This window comes from Triticum dicoccoides, chromosome 1A, assembly GCF_002162155.2.
Source record: "Triticum dicoccoides isolate Atlit2015 ecotype Zavitan chromosome 1A, WEW_v2.0, whole genome shotgun sequence".
Taxonomy (NCBI): Eukaryota; Viridiplantae; Streptophyta; class Magnoliopsida; order Poales; family Poaceae; genus Triticum; species Triticum dicoccoides.
Genome location: NC_041380.1, coordinates 574,274,494 through 574,300,326, shown reverse-complemented (window position 1 = coordinate 574,300,326; position 25,833 = coordinate 574,274,494). Strand labels below are relative to the sequence as shown.

The 25,833-nt window shown below is 48.4% G+C and overlaps 3 protein-coding genes and 1 pseudogene across 3 annotated transcripts; 1 reads left to right on the top strand and 3 right to left on the bottom strand.

Moving 5' to 3' along the window:
- Positions 1-441: 441 nt before the first annotated feature.
- Positions 442-2,663, top strand: LOC119291705 (dolabradiene monooxygenase-like). The gene is made up of 2 exons (XM_037570517.1): positions 442-1,439; positions 1,915-2,663. Exons 1-2 carry the CDS (start codon positions 471-473, stop codon positions 2,548-2,550), a joined length of 1,605 nt encoding a protein of 534 aa, XP_037426414.1. The 5' UTR covers positions 442-470; the 3' UTR covers positions 2,551-2,663.
- Positions 2,664-3,770: 1,107 nt separating this feature from the next.
- LOC119355796 lies at positions 3,771-8,509 on the bottom strand (annotated as a pseudogene).
- Positions 8,510-18,508: 9,999 nt separating this feature from the next.
- Positions 18,509-20,254, bottom strand: LOC119338774 (dolabradiene monooxygenase-like). Its single transcript, XM_037611035.1, has 2 exons — positions 19,370-20,254; positions 18,509-19,135 (listed from the first exon to the last, which is right to left on the bottom strand). The coding sequence occupies exons 1-2, from the start codon at positions 20,252-20,254 to the stop codon at positions 18,509-18,511; spliced, it is 1,512 nt and encodes a 503-aa protein (XP_037466932.1).
- A 1,032-nt stretch (positions 20,255-21,286) lies between these two features.
- On the bottom strand, positions 21,287-23,254 carry LOC119338669 (dolabradiene monooxygenase-like). Its single transcript, XM_037610968.1, has 2 exons — positions 22,301-23,254; positions 21,287-22,099 (listed from the first exon to the last, which is right to left on the bottom strand). Exons 1-2 carry the CDS (start codon positions 23,186-23,188, stop codon positions 21,473-21,475), a joined length of 1,515 nt encoding a protein of 504 aa, XP_037466865.1. The 5' UTR covers positions 23,189-23,254; the 3' UTR covers positions 21,287-21,472.
- Positions 23,255-25,833: the final 2,579 nt, after the last annotated feature.

Below are 25,833 nucleotides of genomic sequence, written 5' to 3'. Positions count from 1 at the left end.
GTGACGATGATATGCAGGCTAAACAAAAGTTGATTGCTGTAGTACAAAACTTGCCTCGCCGTGGCACCAAAGTTGCCTGAGAAAAAAAAGTTCATCGAAACATACCTATATGGAATCTAGTTTTGAAGAGCTCATAACCAAAAACCTAACTGTGAAAACGAAGCTTAATTTCGACATGGGAGAAGATCTTTCTTTCCTTGAAATGGATTTTGCATCATAACATTAAGACAAAAACTTCCATTTTTGGCTGTTTGCCCGGAAACACTAAGGAGCACACGTGTGCTCCCTAGTCGCGTCCGTGTTGTCTATGCAGTGCAAGTTAGTATACTCAATTTCATCCGTCCATGAGGTGCACAAATTTCCACAAATCAGTTGAGACAGGATTTATCTGTCGGTAGTTCCAAGCACTTCGTTATCCACATCACTGTCATCACGTGTACTCCGGAAGAGAAATTCGGTACGTAACTTACATGACTAAATCCGGAAGCAACGCTGGCTCCTCGCCGTGCTCGGACCCCAGATCACGAATGGAGGGCGCCTATGTGGTCGTCTACCTCGGCCTAGCTCTCGTGTCACTGCTCATCGTGCTCGCGGGCCGCAGGCGCCGGGGCGCGCGCGGTGATGGTGCCGCCGACGGCCTGCGCCTGCCGCCGGGGCCGTGGCAGCTGCCGGTGATCGGGAGCCTGCACCACCTCCTCCTCGCCGGGCAGCTCCCTCACCGCGCGATGCGCGACCTGGCGCGGCGCCACGGGCCGGCCATGCTGCTCCGGCTCGGCGAGGTGCCCACGCTGGTGGTGTCCTCCCGGGAGGGCGCGCGCGAGGTGATGAGGACCCACGACACGGCGTTCGCGACGCGGCCCCTGAGCGCCACCATGCGCGTGCTCACCAACGGCGGCCGGGACATCATCTTCGCGCCCTACGGGGACTACTGGCGCCAGCTCCGGAAGATCGCCGTCGCGGAGCTCCTCACCGCGCGCCGCGTCCTCTCCTTCCGCGCCATCCGCGAGGAGGAGGTCGCCGCCGCGCTCCGCGGCGTCGCCGTGGCCGCGGCGGCCGCGCGCCCCGTGGACATGCGCGTGCTGCTCGCCGCGCTCGTGGCGGACAGCACGGTGCGCGCCGTGCTGGGCGACCGGTGCCGGGAGCGCGACGCGTTCCTCCGGGCGCTCGACCGCTCCATGCAGCTGGCGGCCGGGTTCAACCCGGCCGACCTGTGGCCATCCTCGCGGCTCGCCGCGCGGCTCAGCAGCGCCGTGCGCCGCGCTCAGGAGTGCCGCGACACCGTGTACGGCATCCTCGACGGCGTCGTCCGGGAGCACCTGGAGAGGATGGGCGGCGGCGGAGGCCACGACGAGGACCTGCTCTACGTGCTGCTGAGGATCCAGAAGGAGGGCGCGCTCCAGTTTCCGCTCGACATGGACGCCATCAAATCCGTCATCTTCGTAAGTGTTCTCGTCTAGTGGCTTCCGTGCTATCGTGATCATGTGACGTATTTTGTTGACGAACTATCCATTCAAAGTGGTTGAGACGTGTACGGTTTTATCAAAATGTTACTATGATCTAGAAATGGTTAATTTTGCTATCGTGAACTCGTGACCATGTGACTTTTTTGTTGACTTTTTCGAACCATGCAGCGGTGCTATCTATCATCTTTTGTTGACGAACTATCTATCCAAAGTAGTTGAAACGTGTAAGCCTGTATCAAAATGTCAGTGTAATCTTTCTTTTTTTTAGTGGAAAAATATTAGTGTAATCTAAGGATTGATTTCGCTTCCGCCATTTTTATGCTTTCTTTCATTTCGAAATAGAATTCGCCTATGCTTCAAGGAGTATTCTCTGTTACTAGCTAATAAATTCGCCGTTCATCGGGAAAGTATGCAGACCGGTCACCTTAGAAATTCCATGTTTTGCATGCAGGACATATTTGGCGCCGGCAGCGAGACGGCGGCGACCACGTTGGAGTGGGCCATGGCAGAGCTGATCAAGAACCCGAGGGTCATGCAAAAGGCGACGACGGAGGTGCGGCAAGCCTTCCATGCCCGCGGCACCGTGGCCGAGCATGCTCTAAGTGAGCTCACTTACCTACACCTGGTCATCCAGGAGACCCTGCGGCTGCACACTCCCCTACCGTTGTTGCTCCCGCGCGAGTGCCAGGAACCATGCCAGGTGCTGGGATACGATGTGCCGCGTGGTACGCAGGTGCTAGTCAACGCCTGGGCACTGGGCCGCGACGAGCGCTACTGGCCCGACGCGCCCGATGAGTTCCGGCCGGAAAGGCTCAAGGGGGAGGCGGCGGCGGCGGCGGCCGACTTCGGAGGTGGCGACTTTGCGTTCCTGCCGTTTGGTGCCGGCCGGAGGATGTGCCCCGGGATGGCGTTCGGCCTCGCCAACGTCGAGCTGGTGCTCGCGAGCCTGCTCTTCCACTTTGACTGGGAGTGGTCGGGGCCAGAGTCGGCGGAGCTCGACATGACCGAGGCATTCGGGATCACCGCGCGGCGGAGGGACAAGCTCATGTTGCGCCCTGTTCTCCGGGTGCCTGTTCCCGGAGTCTAGTTGATATATAACTGTAAGAATTGGATGTATATTGTAAAAACTGTAATTATCCTTGCATAGCCAACTAGTGTAGCATATAATAACTTGTACAACAAACAAATTCCTGTGACCAACCGCACGTTCTCCTCCTCCTTTGCCCGACCAGTCGACCACCGTACAGCATCTCGCCGGAGATGGCCGTCGTCAAATCCGAACCAATCTTCCCTGCCCGACCACTTGCCGCGGGAGTCACACATCACAGCTGCAAAGGATGACGAGGGCCGCTGCAAGCCGAGGTCAAGCGCTCACCTGGAAGCACATAGGGTCGTTCGTCGCGCTGGAAGTGCCCACGGCAACGACGACGAGCTCTGGTGCTGTGATCGACGAGCATGGTGTTGCAACCGGCAATACATGGGCTGGAATCGACTCACCGGGATGCTGGGACCGGTGATTTGCAGAGTTGCAACCCGTGGGGCGTCAGCGTCGCAGACAAACAACGCCGTGCTGCAACCGTCAGCGACGATGCTGGAACCATGGGTCAATTTTGCTGGAACCGGCAATTGATACAACTGCAGGCAGCAGCGACGAAGAAAGCAATGCCGTGCTGCAACCGTAACTGTGAGGCCATGGTGGTGCTGTGACGGGGAAAGGGGCAAGCTGCTGGAGCTGGCAACCGCAGCTTGGTGGGGGTGGAGCGTCACAGGCGATCTGCGGCAGAGACGCGCGGCCCTGTTTTTTCTCTGGACAGGAAGACAATTCGCAAATAAGGCCAGCGCGGTGACCGGCCAAAATTTCGGCCGGCCAATTGGCGCCTATCAATGGCCTTCTTGTAAACATAGATAGAAGCATCAGTAGAGTACAGACACTATCGCCAACTCAGATTGGAACCACATATCTTCCTTGCTGGGAGGCACTGTCTCGGCTCTTAGGGTGGAGCTCTATTCGTCTCGATCGATATTCTCTGTCACGTGTATAACGGCATGCTCATAACCTCGCTGACCAGAGCGATCAAATAGACCAAAACCCAATACTCCCTCCATCCAGTGTCAAAAAACGTCTTACATTATGGGACAGAGGGAGTAGTAAGCAAGCCGGACCGGAGCACCGAAAATCAAACTGACAACAAATCTCAACATGAGTGAGCATTGAAGGAACATGTAGGGTTAAAATTTACACTAGTACTAGCATATACAGAGGACTTGATTGAAAACAAAGCATTCTCTTTTTAACACTTAGTTGCCTCATTTGTAGAAGTCAAAGTCTGTTTCAGGCTTCTTGACGTTCGTTCGGTAACCCTTCTCGAAGTCCTTTGGGAGGATAACATACCGATTCTTGCGGACAGCATGCATGCCAGCTTCCTGGCAAATGGCAGCGATCTGTAAAAGACTTGACACAATGTTACTCTTTGAAACTTGTTATGGATAAGTTTCAAGACTAAATGATTTAAGGAAATTATCATGGACTAACTAATCTGAGGAGATGAAATTTCTTATGCTGCAGTAGTACGAGCAAAGATCAAAAGACCGTTTAACACAGTGAGATGGCACTCACATCAGCAGCACTGATTTTATCCGGGCCTGGAGACATAATCTTCCAAATCAACCTCGTCGCTCAAGTTCATTTTAGCAGTACAAACCTGAAAGAAAGGAAGCCGTCATAATTATAAGGTGCAATAATTTCAAAAAGGATCAATAAACAAAGATTTCCATTAGTTCATAAATGCAAGCTTACAACTAATTACTTAATTGGAGCTATAGGTCAATTTATCCATAATACATGCCACAAAAAATGTGTGCCTTGTTAAACACCAATTTCTTTTAAAGGCTTTCCAAACAAGGACTATCAATAACATCTTTCCAAACAAAGACAATGAATGCAAGTGCATAACTTACTTGGAAAACAAGCCTCTTCTGCCTCCGGTCCGGCAGAGGGAACTCAATTTTCCTGTCCAACCTTCCTGGACGCAACAGAGCAGGATCTAGAGTATCCGCCCGATTGGTCGCCATTATAACCTTCACATTCACTGTCTGATCAAATCCATCCATCTGCATTGCATACAACATTCACAATGATAAATACTCGGACCAGTCAATGCATGAGAAAGTTGCACACAATAATCTTAACAATAGCCTTTTCAGAAAGTTACTTCCTATCCTTAAAAAAACTACAGATACCAATTCTAAGAGCATGTATACATTTTGTAAAATTGGACACTAAAGAGCTTGAGCTTTACAATCTAAGTCACAGCTATTTTATTTATTTACATCTATATGCATGTTCCAAATGCATTATTGTCTAGGGTTAGAAGTGGCAAACAACTTGAGTTCCAGCAAACCTACTTGATTGAGTAGCTCCATCAGAATTCGCTGAACTTCTCGGTCAGCCCCGGTCTGAGCATCGAATCGAGCAGTGGCTATTGCGTCAACCTCATCAATGAATATTATAGCCGGGGCATTCTCTTTAGCCAAGCGGAATACATCCTGAACCATCCTTGGGCCCTAAGATGAGATAAATGATACAATGCATCAACAAAAGACCTGATAAGTAGCAAACCAAAGAAAAACTTCACATAGTAGCAAATTCTTGTGTAAACCCTAAGAGGAATGTATGGAAGACTTAAATACCAGAAAATTAAGAAGCATCACATAACATCACTGACAGCATGAATAATACGCTAAATATGTTTTTAGATGCATCACATAGTAGTTTATTTGCGTTGGTAATGCATACAGTAACTAAATATGGTTTGCATATAAGATGCATCATAATAATATAAACAAAAAGGAACGTGTGTCAGATGTTCACAGTATGCTTCAGTTCAAATAAGTGCTATTTTTTTAATGAACTGGGAATCTTGCGCATAATAAAGGAAATCTAAGCAACACATAACAAACTAGGAATCTATTGCATGGTCAAAGCTTAATGCATGCAATAGTTTTTGTGATAGTATAAGAACAACCGAATGCAGAAACAAGGTTACAACTATCCGCATCTTACCTCACCCAAGTACTTCTGCACAAACTCCGAGCCAACCACTCTGATAAAAGCAGCAGTAGTGTGATGTGCCATAGCTTTAGCAAGCATGGTCTTACCAGTGCCTGGAGGACCATAGAGCAGCACCCCTCTTGGAGGATCAATACCAAAAGCAACCAATCCAGCATCACCCCTGTTGTAGGAGTCGACAACACTGTCGTTGATCTCATTGCTTCTCTGCCCACCAGGGGTTCGACGAGCAGTCCCCCAGCCATTACGGCGGTTATACCTACAACAAGTGATGTCGATGTTGTGCGTGAAGACACCCTCCCTACAACAAGTGTCTGCTCCGCCACAGCGCACAACACCTGCTCGACCTTAGGTCTGGGCACCGCCGTCGGCACCATCCAGGCTACCGTGGTACCCCTTTACATGGTGGTCGTGCTCCCGTTCGATCCGCAGTTTCTGAAATCTGTGTCTCCTGTGATGTGCAACCTGCCAGCGGCCATGACGGAGATGGACTCAACAGCCTTGCTCAAGCTCCTGCCCACTTTGGAGTATCCCTGTGACACAAGCCCATCATTAGTAGTGACAGTCAGAATCCTACCTTCCGATGTTACATGTTATGAGTTCTTGACATTGCCATGGGATCCTGGACAACCAGCAATATATTTATCTGCATTAATCCATGCTCAAGGCTATGAGGCGAACAAGGCAGAATTCTTGCCTGCTGTTCAAGTGCTTGGGTGGGACCTGATTAGTGGTTTTCATCATGAGAAGCCATGGGACCCTGGAACTTCCTTGTTGACCGCGCAATCTCACATTACATACATGATGGGTTCTATGCAGGACAATTTCCATCTGCCACTGGTTTTCTGTCTTCAATGTGTGCAGCTAACAAATGCAGTATTTGAAGCTCCTCCTTGCTGGGAACGACACAGAATTAGGATATTTTGGAGTGGTGTTGCACCCAGTTTTCTAATGACCAATTTACTACAGGAGGACTTGAATGAGAAGCCGAAGTACAACGTTCCTGTTACATCTCTTGAAAGTGGATATGAGCTTCTGCACACATCACTCCTTTGGCGGAAAAGTGCATTCTGTATCTTTCTTTGTTGCTCTGCTCGGTTTCAATGGAAGGTAGCCTGGCTGTTCTATCACCTACATGACTGTTACCTAGTGGCACTACTTCGACCGCCGATGCCGATAAAATATTTCACTCAAGTTGGGATATATAAAGTTCACAAACAAGAGAGTGAAGGGAGCCATAGTCTTCTTGCAACTAGTGAATTAGCACTTTGCTCTATGTATAAAAGAATGCTACAGGTCCATGAAGTTGTTCCTGGAAGCCCTTTATTGATCAAGCTTGTAGGACTTATTCCTGGAGATGAACTGTTACGGGGTAGTATAGTACTGCTACAGTCAGTTGGGTCCAGGAAATTCTTGCAACATGAGCTGCTGCAGCCGTGGCCTCTGTCACATCAAGAAAATGCCAGGCATGGGGCTATACAGGAAGATAAACTATTGGAATTGATGGGGACATTAGTGGTCCTGAAGCCTTGGCTGCCTTGGAAATGCTCCTCTTTGAAAGAAAATTTTAGGTTGCCAAATTTTGTTCCAAGAGCTCTGTGTGACACATCACCATGGAATCCAGGGGATAGCAAGATCGGGTTGTCGAATATCGTGGTGATATCTCAGTGTGTTACACGTTATGAATTTTTGGCATTGCCATGAAGCCGGGACAACAAGCAAATAATTGTCACAAGTGTCGAGAGAGCATTGCCTCAGCGGCAGTTATATGTGCTCGATATATCCTTGTTATTTGTCTCAAACAACTTCCAGTCCAGAGTACAAAACATTCCTGGTCCATCTGCTATGGAATTCTTCGGTCTGAGCATCTGTGGGGAGTTCTCATTGTGTCAATGGAGCTCTATAATGCTTGGTTTCAGTTGTCAACTCCTTTTGACAGGAGAATATTGTTTCAGCAGGGGGAGATGTGCAAGCAGTGTATCCAACCATCAGCCATAAGAATGATTAACATCTATTTGCAGCTACAAATGTTTATAACAAAGGTCAAGCTAGTAACAGGTCATGAACGAGCATGGTCCACATGCATTGTTGAAGCTCGTGAAACATTTGGTCTAGAGGATGGTGCTTTTATGCTGCTACTCATGCGATCTCAACTGAACTATACTTGCACGAGACACCAATGGAAGCTTTCCTGGTTCTTGTGTCACACAATTCTATTTTGCACTCCTGGAAGGATCTATCCTTGGGGTTCTCACCAATGTCAGTGGCGCTTGTGCCTTCTGCCAGAATGCTCTGCAGCTGTGATGGTAGACTGTTCTGCTGATGCTTACAAGTCCAGAAACCCATTCTTTGAAGCAATGGAATCCACGCGAGCTTCTAGTTCAGCCACATCAGCACAAAAATTGTGCAACAACAGGTAGGAGTATCATGGTGCCCACCTCCGCCCAGCACCACTACTACCTCAATGCCATCGTGGACAAGATTCACATCATCCACACTTTGTACCAAGATCAAATCTACCTCGGCCTTGGCTACTACCATGAAGGCTACAACCACTCTAGCAGTGCCATGGGACCCTGGGAAAAAACTCTCCAGCGTCGGCGTCGGCTTGTGGTCAAGCCGATTTTTAAAGAAGGAAGGAATGTCACGGGAATAACTTGTCATGAGGAGCCCAAGACCAGCCCACAAGGCCCAAGGGAGAGTGACCTGCCTATATAAACTACACTTCATCTCTGAGAGAGGGACATGGAAGAACTGAGGACTGAACCGGCCGCCATTGGGCGTTTCCCCTCTCCCACCCCCCTGGCTCTCGATTCCCCGAACCCTCTTCTTGCTGCTACTACCTGTATCTTGTATCCCAGATTCATAGCGTTTGAGTGAACAATATATCCTAGATCGAGCTTCGTATCACATCGGCGGCGGCGTGGGACAGCGAAGGGAGAGATGCCGGCGGGCTCGCGACGGCCGCGGCCGGCATCGCTGGCGGCGCTGGGGACGGGCTGGGGTGCGAGACTTGATAGAGAAGAAAGAGGGGAAGGGGATGGAGAGCCGAGCTAGGAGATGAAGGTGACGACTGTGATTGCTTCTTTTTTTTCGTCAGTGGAGCTGTGGAAGGGCCGACGGTTGCGTGCTCCTTCGCCGGCTTCCGGCTTATAAGGGCTTGGGCTCGGCCGGCCGCATCACTTGATCCGAGTCCAGCCTGGACTCGGCCCAAAACTCGGACACGTGTGATTGCTTGCTTCGGTCGCCTCTCCCTGTTGGGCCTGGACTGGTCTTGGGCTGAGTCCAGGCTGCCTTCCTTGTCTGTCTTTAGATAAATTTTCTTTTGCTAAAAAAAGAGATAAATTTTCTACTTCATTAGATGCTGGTCGCCATTTGTGGCTGGTTTTACCCCATGACCAGTTTGTTATTCCTATAAACCGAGCTTTTACTTCCCAATAAAGTTTTGGTTTACCACTAAAAAAAAGATACACAAGAGCCTTTCACTAAAAAAAGATAAACAAGAGCCTTGTCTAAAAAAAGATAAACAACAACTCGAAAGCGCCCGTTCCATGTTCTAAAAAAACATTCATCGGTGAAACCAGGTCTTGGAGGTCCAGGTAGGCACCGTCGTGGGCCATCTCAAGGAATGGGGCGAGGAGGCGGTGAAAGTGTTCTAAGGAAGAGGTCATCCGGCAATGCCGGTCTCTACGAGGAAGATTTTAATGATACAACACAACATCTAGTCCCCGGAAGAATATTTTGGGAGATGTGGGAGATGGTAGTGATCTGAATGGAGGAACGGGCATGGACTCGAAGAATCTTGGTATGAATGGGACCGAGCCGCTATTTTCGCATATATTTGGCTTTTTTTTTTCTGTAAACGCTATTCTGAAATATAGCATGCTATTAGCGTGCTATAACTTGTGTAGCATTTGAAGGACCTCACTATATTATGTAGAGCGCTATTTTTTTCGTTGGTCCCATGTTAATGTAAATGAGATATTACATATTCATTCAGTTAGAAGGTCGTGTCATAGTTCTAATTGTGTAGCGGCACCCATCAGATGCAGAGTTCATGACACTATCCATAACTCTGGGTGGATGCATACAATATGGCATGGATCGAAGGGCAGTATATCATCGAAAGGGCAGTGCAAGCTCAGGTTGATGATGAGGTTGATGACCTTAATGCCCAGCAAACGATTGCAGGTCACATCTAGACTCTACTCATGGTAGTTCAAAGAATACTAGATCTGATAAGAGTGATGAATCATCTATGTGTGTTGCAACCTCTAACAAATGGTACCATAATGATGAGGACTTAATGTCCAACAAACATTGTTGGTCACATCTAGACCCAATAATCATCAAGATCTAGCTGGGAAGGAGGCTAATGATAATAGTGATGACAACTTCATGTAGTGTCTATGGCGATGCAGTAGCATTTTGTCGTATCTCAGCTACGACACAACTAAGAGGTTTCGTGATCTACCGTTACCAAAATACCACAACGTAAGAGCACCATTAAGTCTTCCTGGTTTTATCTAGATCACAACATCATGATGATGAACAGGAAGAATAACTATTTCCCTCAAAAATGTAGTAAATCACAATTATCCATCTTGTGTGGAGCTCAACACGGTTGAATGGTATGGAAGGATCCATCAGTGTAAGGTGTAACACATAATGCCAAATGTTTGGAATGCAACAGTTTCAGACAAGGTAATTCCAGTAGATTTTCTAAAAAAATTGTCCACATTCGAAGCATTGGTAAATGTTGTGTACTGCCTCACTTCATACATTGTGGTGTTGTAGTGCGCTAAATGTACTTACACTAAAAACCACGCGATACAACTGAGAAGGTTGTGTGCAAGTGCATCCCAAGAGTTCTTGAGAGTTGTGTGCAGAATGGGATGAAATCGTTGGGACCAAGAAACAATCCTCTCTTCTGATCTCAATCATCGGGTCCTTTCATTTTCAGATTCTAACCTCTATTGATCCAAGAAAATGTGCCCGTCTCGGAGAAGTAGGTGCTCTGGGTTCCACTTCGAAGAAGGTTACCGTGGGCCTGTGGGTTTGACAGCTCTATTCCCTGCAAGTGAAAACAATTAATGGAATGTTAGAAACATGGGAGCGATGCCAACCATTTTATGAGTTAACCTGTTTAAAAATACAAAATAGGGCAATCAGACTAACTGAAACGGTATAATGGTGTCAAAGATGGGTACATCCTAGCTACTGATTACCATCTATACAGAAGGTGCTAAATGTATGCAAAGATGGTACAAACTAACATCAAACCAATCTTGTTTGGTAGCATGGGTAAAACTAACATATAACAAAGTATATTGATATAGAGCTCAGCGAAACAAAGATGGTCATGGAGGAGGAGGGCTCTCGTGACCTGCCTGGCGACCCGCCGGGCGACGGCGGCAACTCCTTCTCCATCACTGCCTCTCCACCTCCGCCACTCCCACCACCACTCTCCCTGCCCCCTGACGGCGCCACGGATTCGCCGGTGCATCCAAATCCCATGATATTATACGCTCTATGACACATAAACCTCCTTATATCTTAATTAAAACAGCCCCCATACCTACCTATTATGACATTTCCATAGCCATTCCGAGATATATTGCCATGCAACATTCCACCATTTCATTTATGACACGCCTCATCATTGTCATATTGCTTTGCATTATCATGTAGTTGACATCGTATTCGTGGCAAAGCCACCATGCATAATTTATCACACATGTCACTCTTGATTCATTGCCCTTCCCAGTACACCGTCGGAGGCATTCATATAGAGTCATATTTTGTTCTAGTATCGAGTTGTAATCATTGAGTTGTAAATAAATAGAAGTGTGATGACCATCATTAATAGAGCATTGTCTCAAAAAAAATAAAGGCCAAATAAAAAACCCAAAAAGGGAAAAAAGAATAAATAAAAAGGGACAATGCTACTATCCTCTTTTTCCACACTTGTGCTTCAAAGTAGCACCATGATCTTTATGATAGAGAGTCTCTTCTTTTGTCACTTTCATATACTAGTGAGAATTTTTCATTATAGAACTTGGCTTGTATATTCCAACAATGGGCTTCCTCAAATGCCCTAGGTCTTCGTGAGCAAGCAAGTTGGATGCACCCCCACTTAGTTTTTTTTGTTGAGCTTTCACATATTTATAGCTCTAGTGCATCCGTTGCATGGCAATCCCTACTCCTTACATTGACATCAATTGATGGGTATCTCCTTAGCCCGTTAATTAGCCGCGTCAATGTGAGACTTTCTTTTTTTGTCTTCTCCACATAACCTCCATCATATTATTCTATTCCATCATATTGCTATATTCATGGCTCACGCTCATGTATTGCGTGAAAGTTGAAAAAAGTTTAAGATAACTAAAGTATGAAACAATTGCTTCGCTTGTCATCGGGGTTGTACATGATGAGAGCATTCTTGTGTGACGAAAATGAAGCATTATCAAACTATATGATTTTGTAGGGATGAACTTTCTTTTGCCATGTTATTTTGAGAAGACATGATTGCTTAGTTAGTATGCTTGAAGTATTATTATTTTTATGTCAATATTAAACTTTTGTCTTGAATCTTTCGGATCTGAATATTCATTCTAGAATAAATAAAATTACATTGAGAATTATGCTAGGTAGCATTCCACATCAAAAATTCTGTTTTTATCATTTATCTACTCGAGGACGAGCAGGAATTAAGCTTGGGGATGCTTGCTACGTCTCCAACATATCTATAATTTTTGATTGTTCCATGTTATTATATTATCTATTTTGGATGTTTAATTAGCTTTATTATACACTTTTATATTTTTTTGGGACTAACCTACTAACTCAAGGCCCAATGCAAATTGCTGTTTTTTTTGCCTATTTCAGTGTTTCGCAGAAAAGGAATATCAAACGGAATCCAAACGGAATGAAACCTTTGGGAGAGTTATTTTTGGAACAAACGTGATCCAGGGGACTTAGAGTAGACGTTAAGAAAGAAGCGAGGCGGCCACGAGCCAGGGAGGCGCGCCTGCCCCCTGGGCGCGCCCCCATCCTCGTGGGCCCCTCGCGGCTCCACCGACCTATTTCTTCCTCATATATACCCTAAAAACATCCAGGAGCACCACGAAACCCTATTTTCACCGCCGCAACCTTCTGTATCCAAGAGATCCCATCTTGGGGCCTTTTCCGGAGCTCCGCCGGAGAAGGGATCGATCATGGAGGGCTTCTACAACAACACCATAGCCTCTCCGATGATGTGTGAGTAGTTTACCACAGACCTTCGGGTCCATAGTTATTAGCTAGATGGCTTCTTCTCTCTCTTTGGATCTCAATACAAAGTTATCCTCGATCTTCTTGGAGATCTATTCGACGTAATTTTTTTTGCGGTGTGTTTGTCGAGATCCGATGAATTGTGGCTTTATGATCAAGTTTATCTATGAACAATATTTGAGTCTTCTCTAAAATCTTATATGTATAATTGGTTATCTTTGCAATTCTCTTCGAATTATCAGTTTGGTTTGGCCTACTAGATTGATCTTTCTTTTAATGGGAGAAGTGCTTAGCTTTGGGTTCAGTCTTGCGGTGTCCTTTCCCAGTGACAGCAGGGGCAACAAGGCACGTATTGTATTATTGCCATCAAGGATAAAAAGATGGAGTTTATATCATATTGCTTGAGTTTATCCCTCTACATCATGTCATCTTGCCTAATGCATTACTCTGTTCTTATGAACTTAATACTCTAGATGCATGCTGGATATCGGTCAATGTGTGGAGTAAAAATAGTAGATGCAGAATCGTTTTGGTCTACTTGTCGTGGACGTGATGCCTATATACATGATCATGCCTAGATATTCTCATAATAATGCACTTTTCTATCAATTGCTCGACAGTAATTTGTTCATCCACCGTAATACTTATGCTATCTTGAGAGAAGCCACTAGTGAAACCTATGGCCCCCGGGTCTATCTTTTATCATATAAGTTTCCAATCTATTTTTATTTTGCAATCTATTTTTATTTTGCAATCTTTACTTTTAATCTATATCATAAAAATACCAAAAATATTTATCTTAGTATCTCTATCAGATCTCACTCTCGTAAGTGACCTGAAGGGATTGACAACTCCTTTATCGCATTGGTTGTGAGGTTCTTATTTGTTTGTGTTGGTACGAGGGACTTGCGTGTAGTCTCCTACTGGATTGATACCTCGGTTCTCAAAAACTGGGGGAAATACTTACGCTACTTTGCTGCATCACCCTTTCCTCTTCAAGGGAAAACCAACACAGTGCTCAAGAGGTAGCACGCCACCACCCAGATGACGACGCCCTCCACCGCACCACCGGCCACCGTCTACTCCCCGGCGGAGATCACTGGGGTCCTCAACGATCCCATCACCGCCGTCCAGGGGATACGGCTATACCTAGCCGGCCACTACGGGCCGCCAGCCGCCTCGTCCGGGCCAGCCGCCCTGTCGTGGTATTCGACACCCGCGGCGCTGACCGGGCCTCTACACCACCACTGGCCGCTTCAGCCGCCGCCCGCCGTCGCGCCCCAATGGCCGTAGTGGCCGGCGCCGGCCCTCGCCGCATCACCCACGCCACCCGGGTCCTCGCCGGCACCGCCCTGGCAGCCTTGGCAGCCGCCGCGCCCCGGGGCCACCATGACGCTGGTCAGGCCGCTGCAGCCCTCGCTGCATCTACAGCCAGCCCCCGCCACCACTCTAATCTGGCCACAATGGTCGGCCACGGCCATTGCCGTGCCTGCCGCCTCTGCCGTTTCCAGGCTGCCGCCGCCGGCGCCTCCGCCGCCCAGCACCGGGCTGACTACAACCGCGGCGGCGGGCGTGCCAATTCAGCAAGTGCGGTTCCCACCCTCGCCGTCCCAGCTTCCGGCCTGGTTGGCCGGGACGTCACCGCCGCCAGTCTACACCATGGTCGCGGACCAGCCGGCGCCCTCCCTGCCGTACGACGGGCCCTCCGGCTCCGCGGGTTCCCACGCTGGCTTCGACGGACCACCGCATCCCTGCGGACCACCTGTGCACACCGGACCAACGCCATCCTCTTCGCTGCTCCGAACCGCCGAGCCGTACACTCACCGCGGTCATGCTCAGACACCGCCGCGCTTCGCCAAGCTCACCTTCGCCACCTACGACGGCACCGAGGACCCCCTCAACTGGCTCAACCAGTGCGAGCAATTCTTCCGGGGACAACGGACGCTCGCGTCGGACCGCACCTGGCTCGCCTCTTATCACCCCCGTGGCACTGCACAGACGTGGTACTACGCCCTCGAGCAGGACGAGGGCGGCATGCCCCCATGGGAGCGTTTTCGCGAGTTCTGCCTCCTTCGATTCGGACTACCGATACGTGGGAGCCGGCTGGCGGAGCTTAGCCCAGTGGGTTGTGGCCCAAGTTATCTTATCATTATTAGGGGCTTAGCCTAATTATTTTATCGTTATTAGGGTTGTTTGCCTAGGAGTCAAGTAAACCTCTCTATATAAGGAGAGGAGATGTATCAATCTAATCAAGCAAGAAGCAACCAGTATTTGTTCGGCTTCCCTTAGGGAGCCGGGAAACCTAACCCTAGCCGCCCCTTGCGCCGCCGTCGCCTCTTCTCCACCACGCAAGGACGGCGCCCAGCCGCCGGCCGCCGCGCCCTCGGCCTCGTCTTCCTCCATCTTTTCCCTACAGTCTACGCCCTAGAACCGGTAGAACCCTAACTCCTAACATACAAACTAACATCAAACTAGTCCTGTATCGTAGCACGGGTAAAACTAACAACATAACAAAAGTATCTTGTTCGATGATTTCACACAAGCAAAATCTAGGGCCTTCTAGTGCAGCAAAAAGACAAAAACAAAAAAACAATGGATGCACTGCCTTTTCTGACTCCTCCACATGTGCAGGTCAAGCAACAACTAAGCCATGATCCCATGTACAAGATAAAAATTATATAGCGATCAAGAGTAGCAGCCATAATCCCATGTTAAACAACTGGATCGGCTTAAGATCATGCATAACCCCGATTACCTAGCTTTGAACTGAACCAGAGAAAAGTAAACTCACCTGAACTGGTGTAAAGGCCAAACTAGATGTCATTCCAGATGTTGCACCACTGCTACCATAACGCCTCTCCTTAAATCTGACATAAGAAAGTAATAGGAATCAAAGAGATATAGCAGTGCATGATATCATGAAAGAGGTACAAATAGAAATAGAAACAACAATGTGAGGATAACTAAGAGAACTGGTACAGGGTGCAAATACTCCCTAACATACAAAATGCACGTGACCTAAGATTTGTGCAGGTAAGCATAGGCATAAAGCACTACATTTAAATATTATGCTCTGGGAATCAAGGTGGTATAACACAATGACGAGAAGGCTGTGCAAACTAGTTCTAGTTGTATGCCTTGACAGATTAAAATTGAGGATCATCTAAGTTCCAATGTGTTATGCTCTTTCCTCCAATAATTTGAAGTTTTGAACCAGCTCGTGTTGAATTTGGAAACAGTCAGAAAGAACACATTACACTACAAGTTTTACTATGCTCTGGGGAGTAAAGGGCAGAAGGGGCTAAGTAGTAGTAATGTGCTTTATCTGTTGACATCTGACCTAACGAGCTCTCATCTGGTATACCAAACTGCATTCGGTTTGCAAGCTTCTTCATATCAGTCACCGCATATCTGCAGAACCAAGTTCCAAAAATCACGACAAGATACCATGCTGTGTATGTGATGAATTAAGCTTCAGCATAGAACGCCAATTAGTAAGTAGTTAAGACAAAACTAAGCATGAGGCTGTTCAATATGTTCTTTTTAGAAACACTTACCTTTCTTTCGTTTTATGATGGCGGCGACCCCCCCCCCTCCCCCCCTCCTCTTCTTTTTAGGCTCCGAGTCTTGAATAGGAAGTGGTTTTCGAAGCTTTGCAGGAGGGGTTGTTCTTGCAACTTCTCGATCTTCTTATGAATTACTTCTAACAATTTGCGAAGAGGCTCTCTGGGAGCGGGCCAGTGGTCTTTGGGATGAGCGGTGGCGGCGGTGGAACCGAGAGACAAACCCTAATCACCAGAAGAAGGGAGAGGAGAAAAGCCACGCGTCGGTACGTGGCCAGCGCTGTCTCTCGATCAGGGGAAAGGTTTGGCGAATTTGACGCCAAGTCCAAGTCATGGCAAACCCGGAGTACTACCATACACGGAGCCAACCAGGTGATACTACTTTTCTTAACTCTTCTGTTCTACGGATTTAATTTAGGAGGCCACTACGCGTCGGCCGGCGGATCTTTTAAAAAGATCCGCCGCCTCACCGGTCGTTGGATGTGGCATAATCGTGTGGCTCAACGTCTCTCTTTACTTCGCAACAAAGGTCTTGTTGCGAAAACATTTACAATAAATATTATGTCGTAGAATATATTTTTTGCAACATATGATGTGTTGCAGGATTTTTTTTGCAACATAATTTTTGTTGTAGATTTGTTTTTTTGTAATAGAGGTTTTGTTGCAGTTTTTTTTGCAACAGAGTTGATATTACAAAAGATTGTCTAAGTTGCAGTCGTCATTCGCTGTTATGGTTCGGAACACCACCATTGTTGCAGGATAAGATAGAGGACACATGGTTGACAAGAGAAATAACGGAGTATGTGTGCGAGCGTGCATGACGATGCATGGATCAAGGCGATCCAACGACTGTTATGCGTAGGCCGGTGAATCTTTTAAAAAGGTCTGTCGGCTCACGAGCCATCGGATCAAGTGGATTGAGCGACCAAGCGTCACTTTTTATCATTGCAACATAGGTCGTGTTGTAGGAAATTTTCTGCATCACGGGTCATGTTACAGAATTTTTGTAATGTATGTCAGGTTGCACTTTTTTTACAGCACATGTCTTTTTATAGTTTTTTTTGTAACAGAGTTTTTGTTGCAATTTAATTTTTTTTACTATATGTTTCTGCAACATAAGTCTTGTTACAATATGTTGCAGAAAATATTGTAAAGGATAGTGAACAGCGCTCAGCGGTCACGTTGATCGAAAGAAAGAAAAAGATGAAACCGTCCAGGTAGGACACGAGTCACATGAACGAGCCGGCGGATCGCACGCAAGCGTCCGCCGGTTGAAGCCAAGCTTTTTCCTTTAATTTAACTCCCATATAAAAATATTTTTATCAGTTGTATGTACGTCACGTACTTCTGTATTATACTAGTGTACAAAATTGTTCTTTTTTTTTGCAAAACTACTGAATTGTTCCGTTGCACAAGTTTAATTTAATTCCCGCAAATGTTTTTCTCTCTATTTTTTCACCAAGTCTAATTCTCTCTGGTCCGGCTCTGTACCACATTTGGTATATTTGATCCCTAGACAGTGTGGGGTTGGTAAGTCACGTCCCTGTCAAATTATCATAGTCACGACCATGTCATGATACACACACGATAATATATGATAATATAACGACATACTCCTTTAATCCCTTTTAGTATTCTATACATCCGTATCTAGATAAATTTAAAACAAGTAATTTGCGATGCAGGGAGTGCTATTTTGTATGTTGAATTCCATCTTGATTGGCGACCACATGTCATACATATATGTATAGGTCTTTATCCTATATGTAGAATGTACCACTGCTTCTGCGTTTACAAGCATTGGTTTGTTGTGTCATTCATTGCAATCTCTCTTTCAATTCGAGGATCCATAAAACTGTTTTTATAGTCATCTTCGAATATATATATGAAAGTTGGTATTTATGATCTACAATGATCCCTCTTAAACATTCATGGCTGAATGATTAAAGCGCCCAACTCATAATTGATAAACTTGCGGGTTCAATTCCAGCTGGATGCACACGAACGGGAACATTTCACAAGTCTATTGGAACTGGCTCTCGATCCATGAAATCTCAGGTTGTGAAATTTTGCAGTTTATTTCTAGCGTGGGGATAATTATAATTTTACAATATACATCCAATTCTTACAATTTATATCGACTAGACTCCGAGAATAGGCACCCGAAGGACAGGCTGCAACAAGAGTTGGTCCTTCCGCCTCGCGGTGAGGCCGAATGCCTCGGTCATGTTGAGCTTCGCCGAGCGTGGTCCTGGCCGCTGCCAATCGAAGTGGAAGAGCAAGCTCGCGAGCGGGAGCTCTACGTTGGCGAGGCCGAACGCCATCCCAGGGCACATCCTGCGGCCGGCGCCGAAAGGCAGGAACGCGAAGTCGACGCCCCCGAAGTCGGCCACCGCCGCCTCCCCCTTGAACCTTTCCGGCCAGAACTCCTCGGGCGCGTCGGGCCAGTAGCGCTCGTCTCGGCCCAGCGCCCAGGCATTGACCAGCACCTGGGTGCCCCGCGGCACGTCGTACCCCAGCACCTGGCACGCTTCCTGGCACTCGCGGAACAATAGCGGTAGGGGCGGGTGCAGCCGCAATGTCTCCCAAATGACCAGGCGTAGGTATGTGAGCTCTCTTAGATCTTGCTCGGACACAGTGCCGCAAGCATGGAAGGCTCCCCGCACCTCGGCCGTCGCCTTGTGCATGGCCCTCGGGTTCTTGACCAGCTCTGCCATGGCCCATTCCAGCGTCGTAGCTGCTGTTTCACTCCCTGCGCCTAATATGTCCTATCCTCAAAACATGGGATTTTTTAGGTTAACAATCTGCACGAAAAACATATGTATTCTTGAAACCTAAAACTGTGCACGGTTAATTTCTTGTACGATCCATATTTGGACCGAAAAATCACTTTGAAATAGATAGTTCGTCCAGAACAAAACAAGAACATCACATGACCACGATAGGCGATATATAGCACTGCTACGCACTGATGCAAAGAGCCAAAGAGACTACTTGATTACCATGATGACGGATTTGATGGCGTCCATGTCGAGCGGAAACTGGAGGCCACCTTCCTTCCGGATACTCAGCAGCACGTCAAGCAGGTCCTCGCCGCCGTCCATCCTCTCCAGGTGCTCCTTGACGATGCCGTCGAGAATGCGGTGCACGGTGTCGTGGCACTCCTTGGCGCCGCCGAGCCGCGCGGCGAGCCGCCACGAAGGCCACAGGTCGGCCGGGTTGAACCCCGCCGCGAGCTGCATGGAGCGGTCGAGCTCCCGGAGGAGCGCGTCGCGCTCCCTGCACCGGTCGCCAATCACGGCGCGCACCGTGCTGTCCGCCACGAGCGCGGCCAGCAGCGCGCGCATCTCCACGGGGCGCGCGGCCGCCGCGGCCTCGCCGACGCCGCGGAGCGCTGCGGCGACCTCCTCCTCGCGGATGGCGCGGAAGGAGCGGACGCGGCGCGCGGTGAAGAGCTCCACGACGGCGATCTTCCGGAGCTGGCGCCAGTAGTCCCCGTAGGGCGCGAACACGATGTCGCGGCCGCCGCTGGTGAGCACGCGCATGGTGGCGCTCACGGGCCGCATCGCGAACGCCTTGTCGTGGGTCTTCATCACCTCGCGCGCCCCCTCCCGGGAGGACACCACCACCGTGGGCACCTCGCCGAGCCGGAGCAGCATGGCCGGCCCGTGGCGTCGCGCCAGGTCACACATCGCGCGGTGAGGTAGCTGCCCGGCCAGGACGAGGTGGTGCAGGCTCCCGATCACCGGCAGCTGCCACGGCCCCGGCGGGAGGCGCAGGCCGTGGCCACCATCACCCCGCGCCCCCCAGCGCCTGCGGCCCGCAAGCACGGCGAGCAGCGACAAGAGAGCTATGCCGAGGTAGACGACGACGTGGGTGTCCTCCATTTGCGCTATGGGGCCTGACCAATGCTTCCTTCCATTATATGAAGTGTCGACACCTACATATTGAAATTGAAATTGATGACAAAATTGTGTATGGGCGCCGCAACCGCCGGCCTACAAAATTAGTTGTAGCAGCCTTTTTTATGTCACATATGTGGACGCATGCAACGTTAGCAGGCTGTAGCCGACTGAACTGAACATTGCACATGCCCTTATACGATTAGCGGGTTGTGGCGGTCGCGCCGCTTGCAGCCCTAGCGGCACGTGTGTGCTCGTAAGCTGGACGTGCATGCCCATGAAATCTCAAGCTTTATCATCGCACCTGTCGTGCTCTGGGGAGCTACTGTGATGAAGCGGTGGCTGAATTCTAGCCTCCCAGAGTTTCTAAGCTGACACAAATTCCTGCCTTGTGGTAGCTCTCTCTTCAACTGCCTATCGTTAGCTCGTTTCCATAAGATATTAGGCATCGCTAACTAGAGTAATTCTGAACTTTTCATGGATGATCAATGAATACATAGTATAGATGCGTAGATGATACCAACGAGTTATAACCTGCTCATCGTAGAGACCAAGTGCGTTTACAAATCACTAAAGTAGTAATCTACATCTCTTTATATTTCTTTACAGAGAGAGTATGAATTATGGCGGCTTCTGAATCCGGCAAGTTTGTTGACGGCCACATATGTTGATCTTCTTTTTTACTTTCTTTTGCCAATACACAAAGGTCACATGGGCAGAAGAAGTTGGAATGAGCACAAGGGTACAGGGACAATACAACACATGTCACAGACAAGTATAGTCACTGCAATTTTTGTGTTTAGATTTTGAATCAAATAAATTATGCTCATGTCAAACGTAATATTTAATGAATAGTGTATAACTTTTTAGGAAATTAGTTGGAGATGCTGTATGTTGTGAAACTAAACACATACTACTAAAAATTGTTTCTATGATTTTCATTGTAGGAATATGTTAACATAAAACAATACTTTGGATGGAAGTAATTAACATGTATCAATTGAAACAAAACGTCCAACTATGGTATTATTTCAAGTAGGTTTACAATATATTCAGGAACCACATATTGATCTAGCCCCACTACGCTAGTTATTGCATAATACTAATGATGTTATGCAACAGTAGAACTTTGCAATTTATTTTCTATGTGGGTACAATTATAGTTTTACATTATACGTCCATTTCTTATAGTTTATATATTGACTAGACTCCGGGAATAGGTACGCGAAGGACAGGGCGCAACAGGAGCTGGTCCGTCCGCCGTGCGGTGAGGCCGAACGTCTCTGTCATGTCGAGCTCCGCCGAGCCTGGCCCTGGTGGCTTCCAGTCAAAGTGGAAGAGCATGCTTGCAAGCGGGAGCTCGACGCCGGCGAGGCCAAACGCCATCCCAGGGCACATCCTGCGGCCGGCGCCAAACGGCAAGAACGCAAAGTCACCACCCCCAAAGTCTGCCTTTGCTGCTTCTTCCTCGAACCGTTCCGGTCGAAACTCCTCAGGCGCGTCGGGCCAATAGCGCTCGTCGCGGCCTAGCGCCCAAGCATTGACCAACACCTGCGTACCCTGCTGCACGTCGTATCCCTGCACTTGGCACGGTTCCTGGCACTCGCGGAACAACAACGGCAGGGGCGGGTGCAGTCGCAACGTCTCTCGAATGACGAAGCGTAGGTATGTGAGCTCGCTTAGGGCGTGCTCGGCCACGGTTCCACTGGCTTGGAAGGCTTGTCGCACCTCAGTTGTTGCCTTCTGCATGGCCATCGGGTTGTTGATCAGCTCTGATATGGCCCACTCAATTGTCGTAGTTGTTGTTTCACTGCCCGCGGAGAATACGTCCTGTCCATAAAACATGAGATTTTTAGATGAATATAATGACCCGCATGAGATAAATGCGTTTTACGATAACTCTGTTCATTTTAACTTAGCAAGCAGTGTTAGCTAGCTTTTACGGAGATGTTTTTATGCATTGCGTATATTTTGTCAATACTAAATGTGCAAGTAAGACCGGCCGCTATGCGAAGAGAATACTGTACTTACCAAGATGATGGCTTTGACGGCGTCCATGTGGATGGGAAACTTGAGACCACCCTCCTTCTGGATCTTGAGCAGCACGTCGAGCAGGTCCTCGGCGTGGTCTCCGCCGCCGTCCATCCTCTGCAGGTGCTCCTCAACGATGCCGTCGAGCATGGTGTACAGGGTGTGGCGGCACTCCTCGGCTCCACTGAGCCACGCAGCAAGCCGTGACGACGGCCACATGTCGGCCAGGTTGAACCCCGACGCGAGCTGCACGATGCGGTCGAGCTCCCGGAGGAACGCGTCGCGCTCCTTGCACCGGTCGCCTATAACGGCGCGCGCCGTGCTGTCCGTCACGAGCGTGGACAGCACCGCGCGCATCTCCACGGGGCGCGTGGCCGCAGCGGCCTCATCTACGGCGCGGACCGCTGTGGCGACCTCCTCCTCGCGGATGGCGCGGAACGAGAGGACGCGGCGCGCTGTGAAGAGCTCGGACACGGCGATCTTGCGGAGCTGGCGCCAGTACTCCCCGTAGGGCGCGAAGACGATGTCCTGGCCGCCGTAGGAGAGCACGCGCATGGTGGTGCTGAGGGGCCGCGTGGCGAACATGGTGTCGTGGTTCTTCATCACCTCGCGCGCCCCCTCCTGGGAGGACACCACCAGCGTCTTCACCTGGCCGAGCTGGAGCAGCACGGCCGGCCCGTAGCGTCGTGACAGGTCGCGCATCGCGCGGTGAGGGAGCTGCCCGGCTAGGACGAGGTGGTGCAGGCTGCCGATCACCGGCAGCTGCCACGGCCCAGGCGCCATACGCAGGCCGTCACCACGCGCCCCCCAGCGCCGGCGGCCCGCAATCATGATGAGCAGCGAAACGAGAGCTACGGCGAGGCAGACCGTGATGAAGGTGTCCTCCATTTGCACTCTCCCTGGCGACTCTGGGTCCGAGCTAAGGAATGTAGTGTCACCTAAGGAATTTCGCTTCGTGTGTTTGCAAGTTGTGAGTTGTGACAGATGAATCCGATCTCAACTGAAATTTATAAGATGATCACAACCTGCGCGTGCATGTGGTGGGCTTCAAGCTGGACTGCATGGTCATGGGTCAACATTTCACGGCTCTTTTCCGGCCACGGTGACGCCAGCACTAGACACGCGTCATCCATTTAGACATCTTAACCGAAAATTTCCACGTGCATGGGCGGTACGTACATGCATGCTTGACTTGTACACTGAAGGTGCCCAAGAAATTTCAAGCTTTATGGTGACATGTACGTCGGCACGTACGACGGTACGAGGCCTGAATCCCGCGTGCATGCATGCAACATGGGCCGGATAGAGCCAAGTCTACCGTCTCCAGCACGCCTCACCTGACCAGAACCAAATATCTTCCCGCAGCAAGTGCGTGCGCATCACCGCAAAAATCAAGTCTACCGTCTCCAGCACGCCTCACCTGACCAGATGCACCTATCTTTCCACAGCAAGTACGTTCGCACCACCATTGTTGACCGAGAACAAAGAGAAGCTCCAAGGAAGCAGATCAACTGTGTGATGTGGTACAAAGTAGAAGCTGCTTCTCTGATGATTTTTTTCTAGAATAAAACGAACACGAGCCATCGAATATCTGATGGACGACACAAATTTATCACGTGGCAGCTAGTAGAGAGCCAATATCTGGCGATAGAACGTCGGGGAGGCGGTCCTGCGATCGATTAGTTTCCCACAAGGGGTGCAACAACTCCAGCGAACGAACGTTCGCTGGAAAACCCCTCCCACGACGAACCCCTCTGCCTGTACGACAAAACACGTGTCTTTGAGTTGGGCCAAAAATGTCCCAGTTTAGGATAAAATGCCGTTATGTTTAAAAAGAAATGCCTTGAAAAAATAATTGAAAATTACATGCCTTACGAATACAAAAACAACCAAGATAGTAGGGTATGTTTATACACACTTGCCCATATGTGATATGTCTAAAATGGTGCCCTGTGATGTGTGTACCTAAACTGTCATGCAAGAAAAGTTACCATGATATGCTGAAAAAATGCCATGCTATACAAAAAATAGAAATGGCATGTACTTAGCAATAAAAAAAAAGACATGCTCTTTCAAGTAAACTAACCATGCTCTAAAACAATGTCATGTTCTTTAATAATAAGAATGGCATGCTCTTACTAACAAAAATGTCATGATCTACAGAAAATAAAAACGGCAAGCTCTTTATAATAAATGCAATGCTCGTTAAAATAGAAGTACCATGATTGCACAATAAAAATGCCAGGATCTACAAAAAAATGCCATGCTCGTAAAAATAGAAGTGCCATGATTATACGATAAAAATGCCGTGGGTCTGGGGCTGCCCACGGCCCGCTCTGACACTCCCGTGGGTGACCCCAAGGGTCGTCCCTCTCTTCGCCCGTCTCCATCTCCGCCCATTGCCTCCCGCCAGAGTGTGTGCCTTGGCCGATCCAGGGTCGCGTCGGGCAGGCGTGTGCTGACGATCCCAGAGAAGGCGGGCATTCGGGCTGCTGCCCGCAACCTCGAGACAACACTGGCACCCGCTGACTAGGCAGCGGGACCGCGATCGGTTGGGGCAGATGTTGGATGCGCTACGCTATGTGCCTATCTTCATTGTGGACCGCCTGATGATGTGGCCAATTGGTGGTCCTTTTTCTATCGTTCCCTTATGCTTTCTTTGGGCGTGCTTGTGTTGTTGCCTCAGTAGACTCTTTTATCTCGGTGGTCTGGTACTCGTAGTATGGACATGATGGGTGCTTTATTTATAAAGTGGGGGTGAAAGCCTATTTCGAGTAGCAATTCTACTTCTGGTTCATGTAATGAATGTTCAGTATATATAGTTCGTTCTCTACACATATTTTTAGAGAATACATGTTTTTTTATATTTAAAACCTATATTTGTATGATAAAGAAGTCATCAGAATCTTCGTTGGACATGAAATGTGCTACTATAACTACGATGAAACTTGAATGCTTAGTATGTGTACATTGAGGTCTACATCTCAAGAAAAAAAAACTTCAAATTAAAAGGTGCAAGGATTCTCCAAATGACATCTACGCATAGATGTGCTAAGTCATTAGGCACACAAATCACATGTTTTTATGAAGCTTCTATGTTATTATCATCCTCGCAACAAACATAATTTACCCTAAAAAATGTTTGATTTGTCATGCCTAAAAAATCTGACATCAGATTTATCGTGTTCCAAGTTTACAAGCTTATTAAGGTGATGAGAGCATCTACAACCAGGATCGGCTAATATCAAACCCCAAACATCCACGGACGTGCCCGATCACTAACTGGATGCGTTTGTTTTAACCCTCTATTTATGCATGCATGCAACCATGTCCCCACATCCTCCCTAAATTGTCCGGTCAAATGCATATGATTGGTGGGGAATGAGAGAGAAATAGAAAAGAAAGAATAAAGAAACAAAAGGTAGTCTGGGGTGGGCCGCATCCTACGCGGATACGGGGATTTGCGAACAACAAGGAAAAAGTGGGGGTCCTTTTGGGTGGTTTTTCCCTTCTTTTCTGTTCGCACAATGCTC

Bases quoted from the DNA above. Each gene is read 5' to 3' on its own strand.
- LOC119291705 (XM_037570517.1), top strand. From the start codon at position 471: ATGACTAAATCCGGAAGCAACGCTGGCTCCTCGCCGTGCTCGGACCCC. The intron at 1,440-1,914 runs GTAAGTGTTCTC...TTTTGCATGCAG, and splicing joins CCATCAAATCCGTCATCTTC to GACATATTTGGCGCCGGCAG.
- LOC119338774 (XM_037611035.1), bottom strand. From the start codon at position 20,254: ATGGAGGACACCCACGTCGTCGTCTACCTCGGCATAGCTCTCTTGTCG. The intron at 19,136-19,369 runs GTAATCAAGTAG...TTTTGAGGATAG, and splicing joins CCATCAAATCCGTCATCATG to GACATATTAGGCGCAGGGAG.
- LOC119338669 (XM_037610968.1), bottom strand. From the start codon at position 23,188: ATGGAGGACACCTTCATCACGGTCTGCCTCGCCGTAGCTCTCGTTTCG. The intron at 22,100-22,300 runs GTAAGTACAGTA...TTTTATGGACAG, and splicing joins CCGTCAAAGCCATCATCTTG to GACGTATTCTCCGCGGGCAG.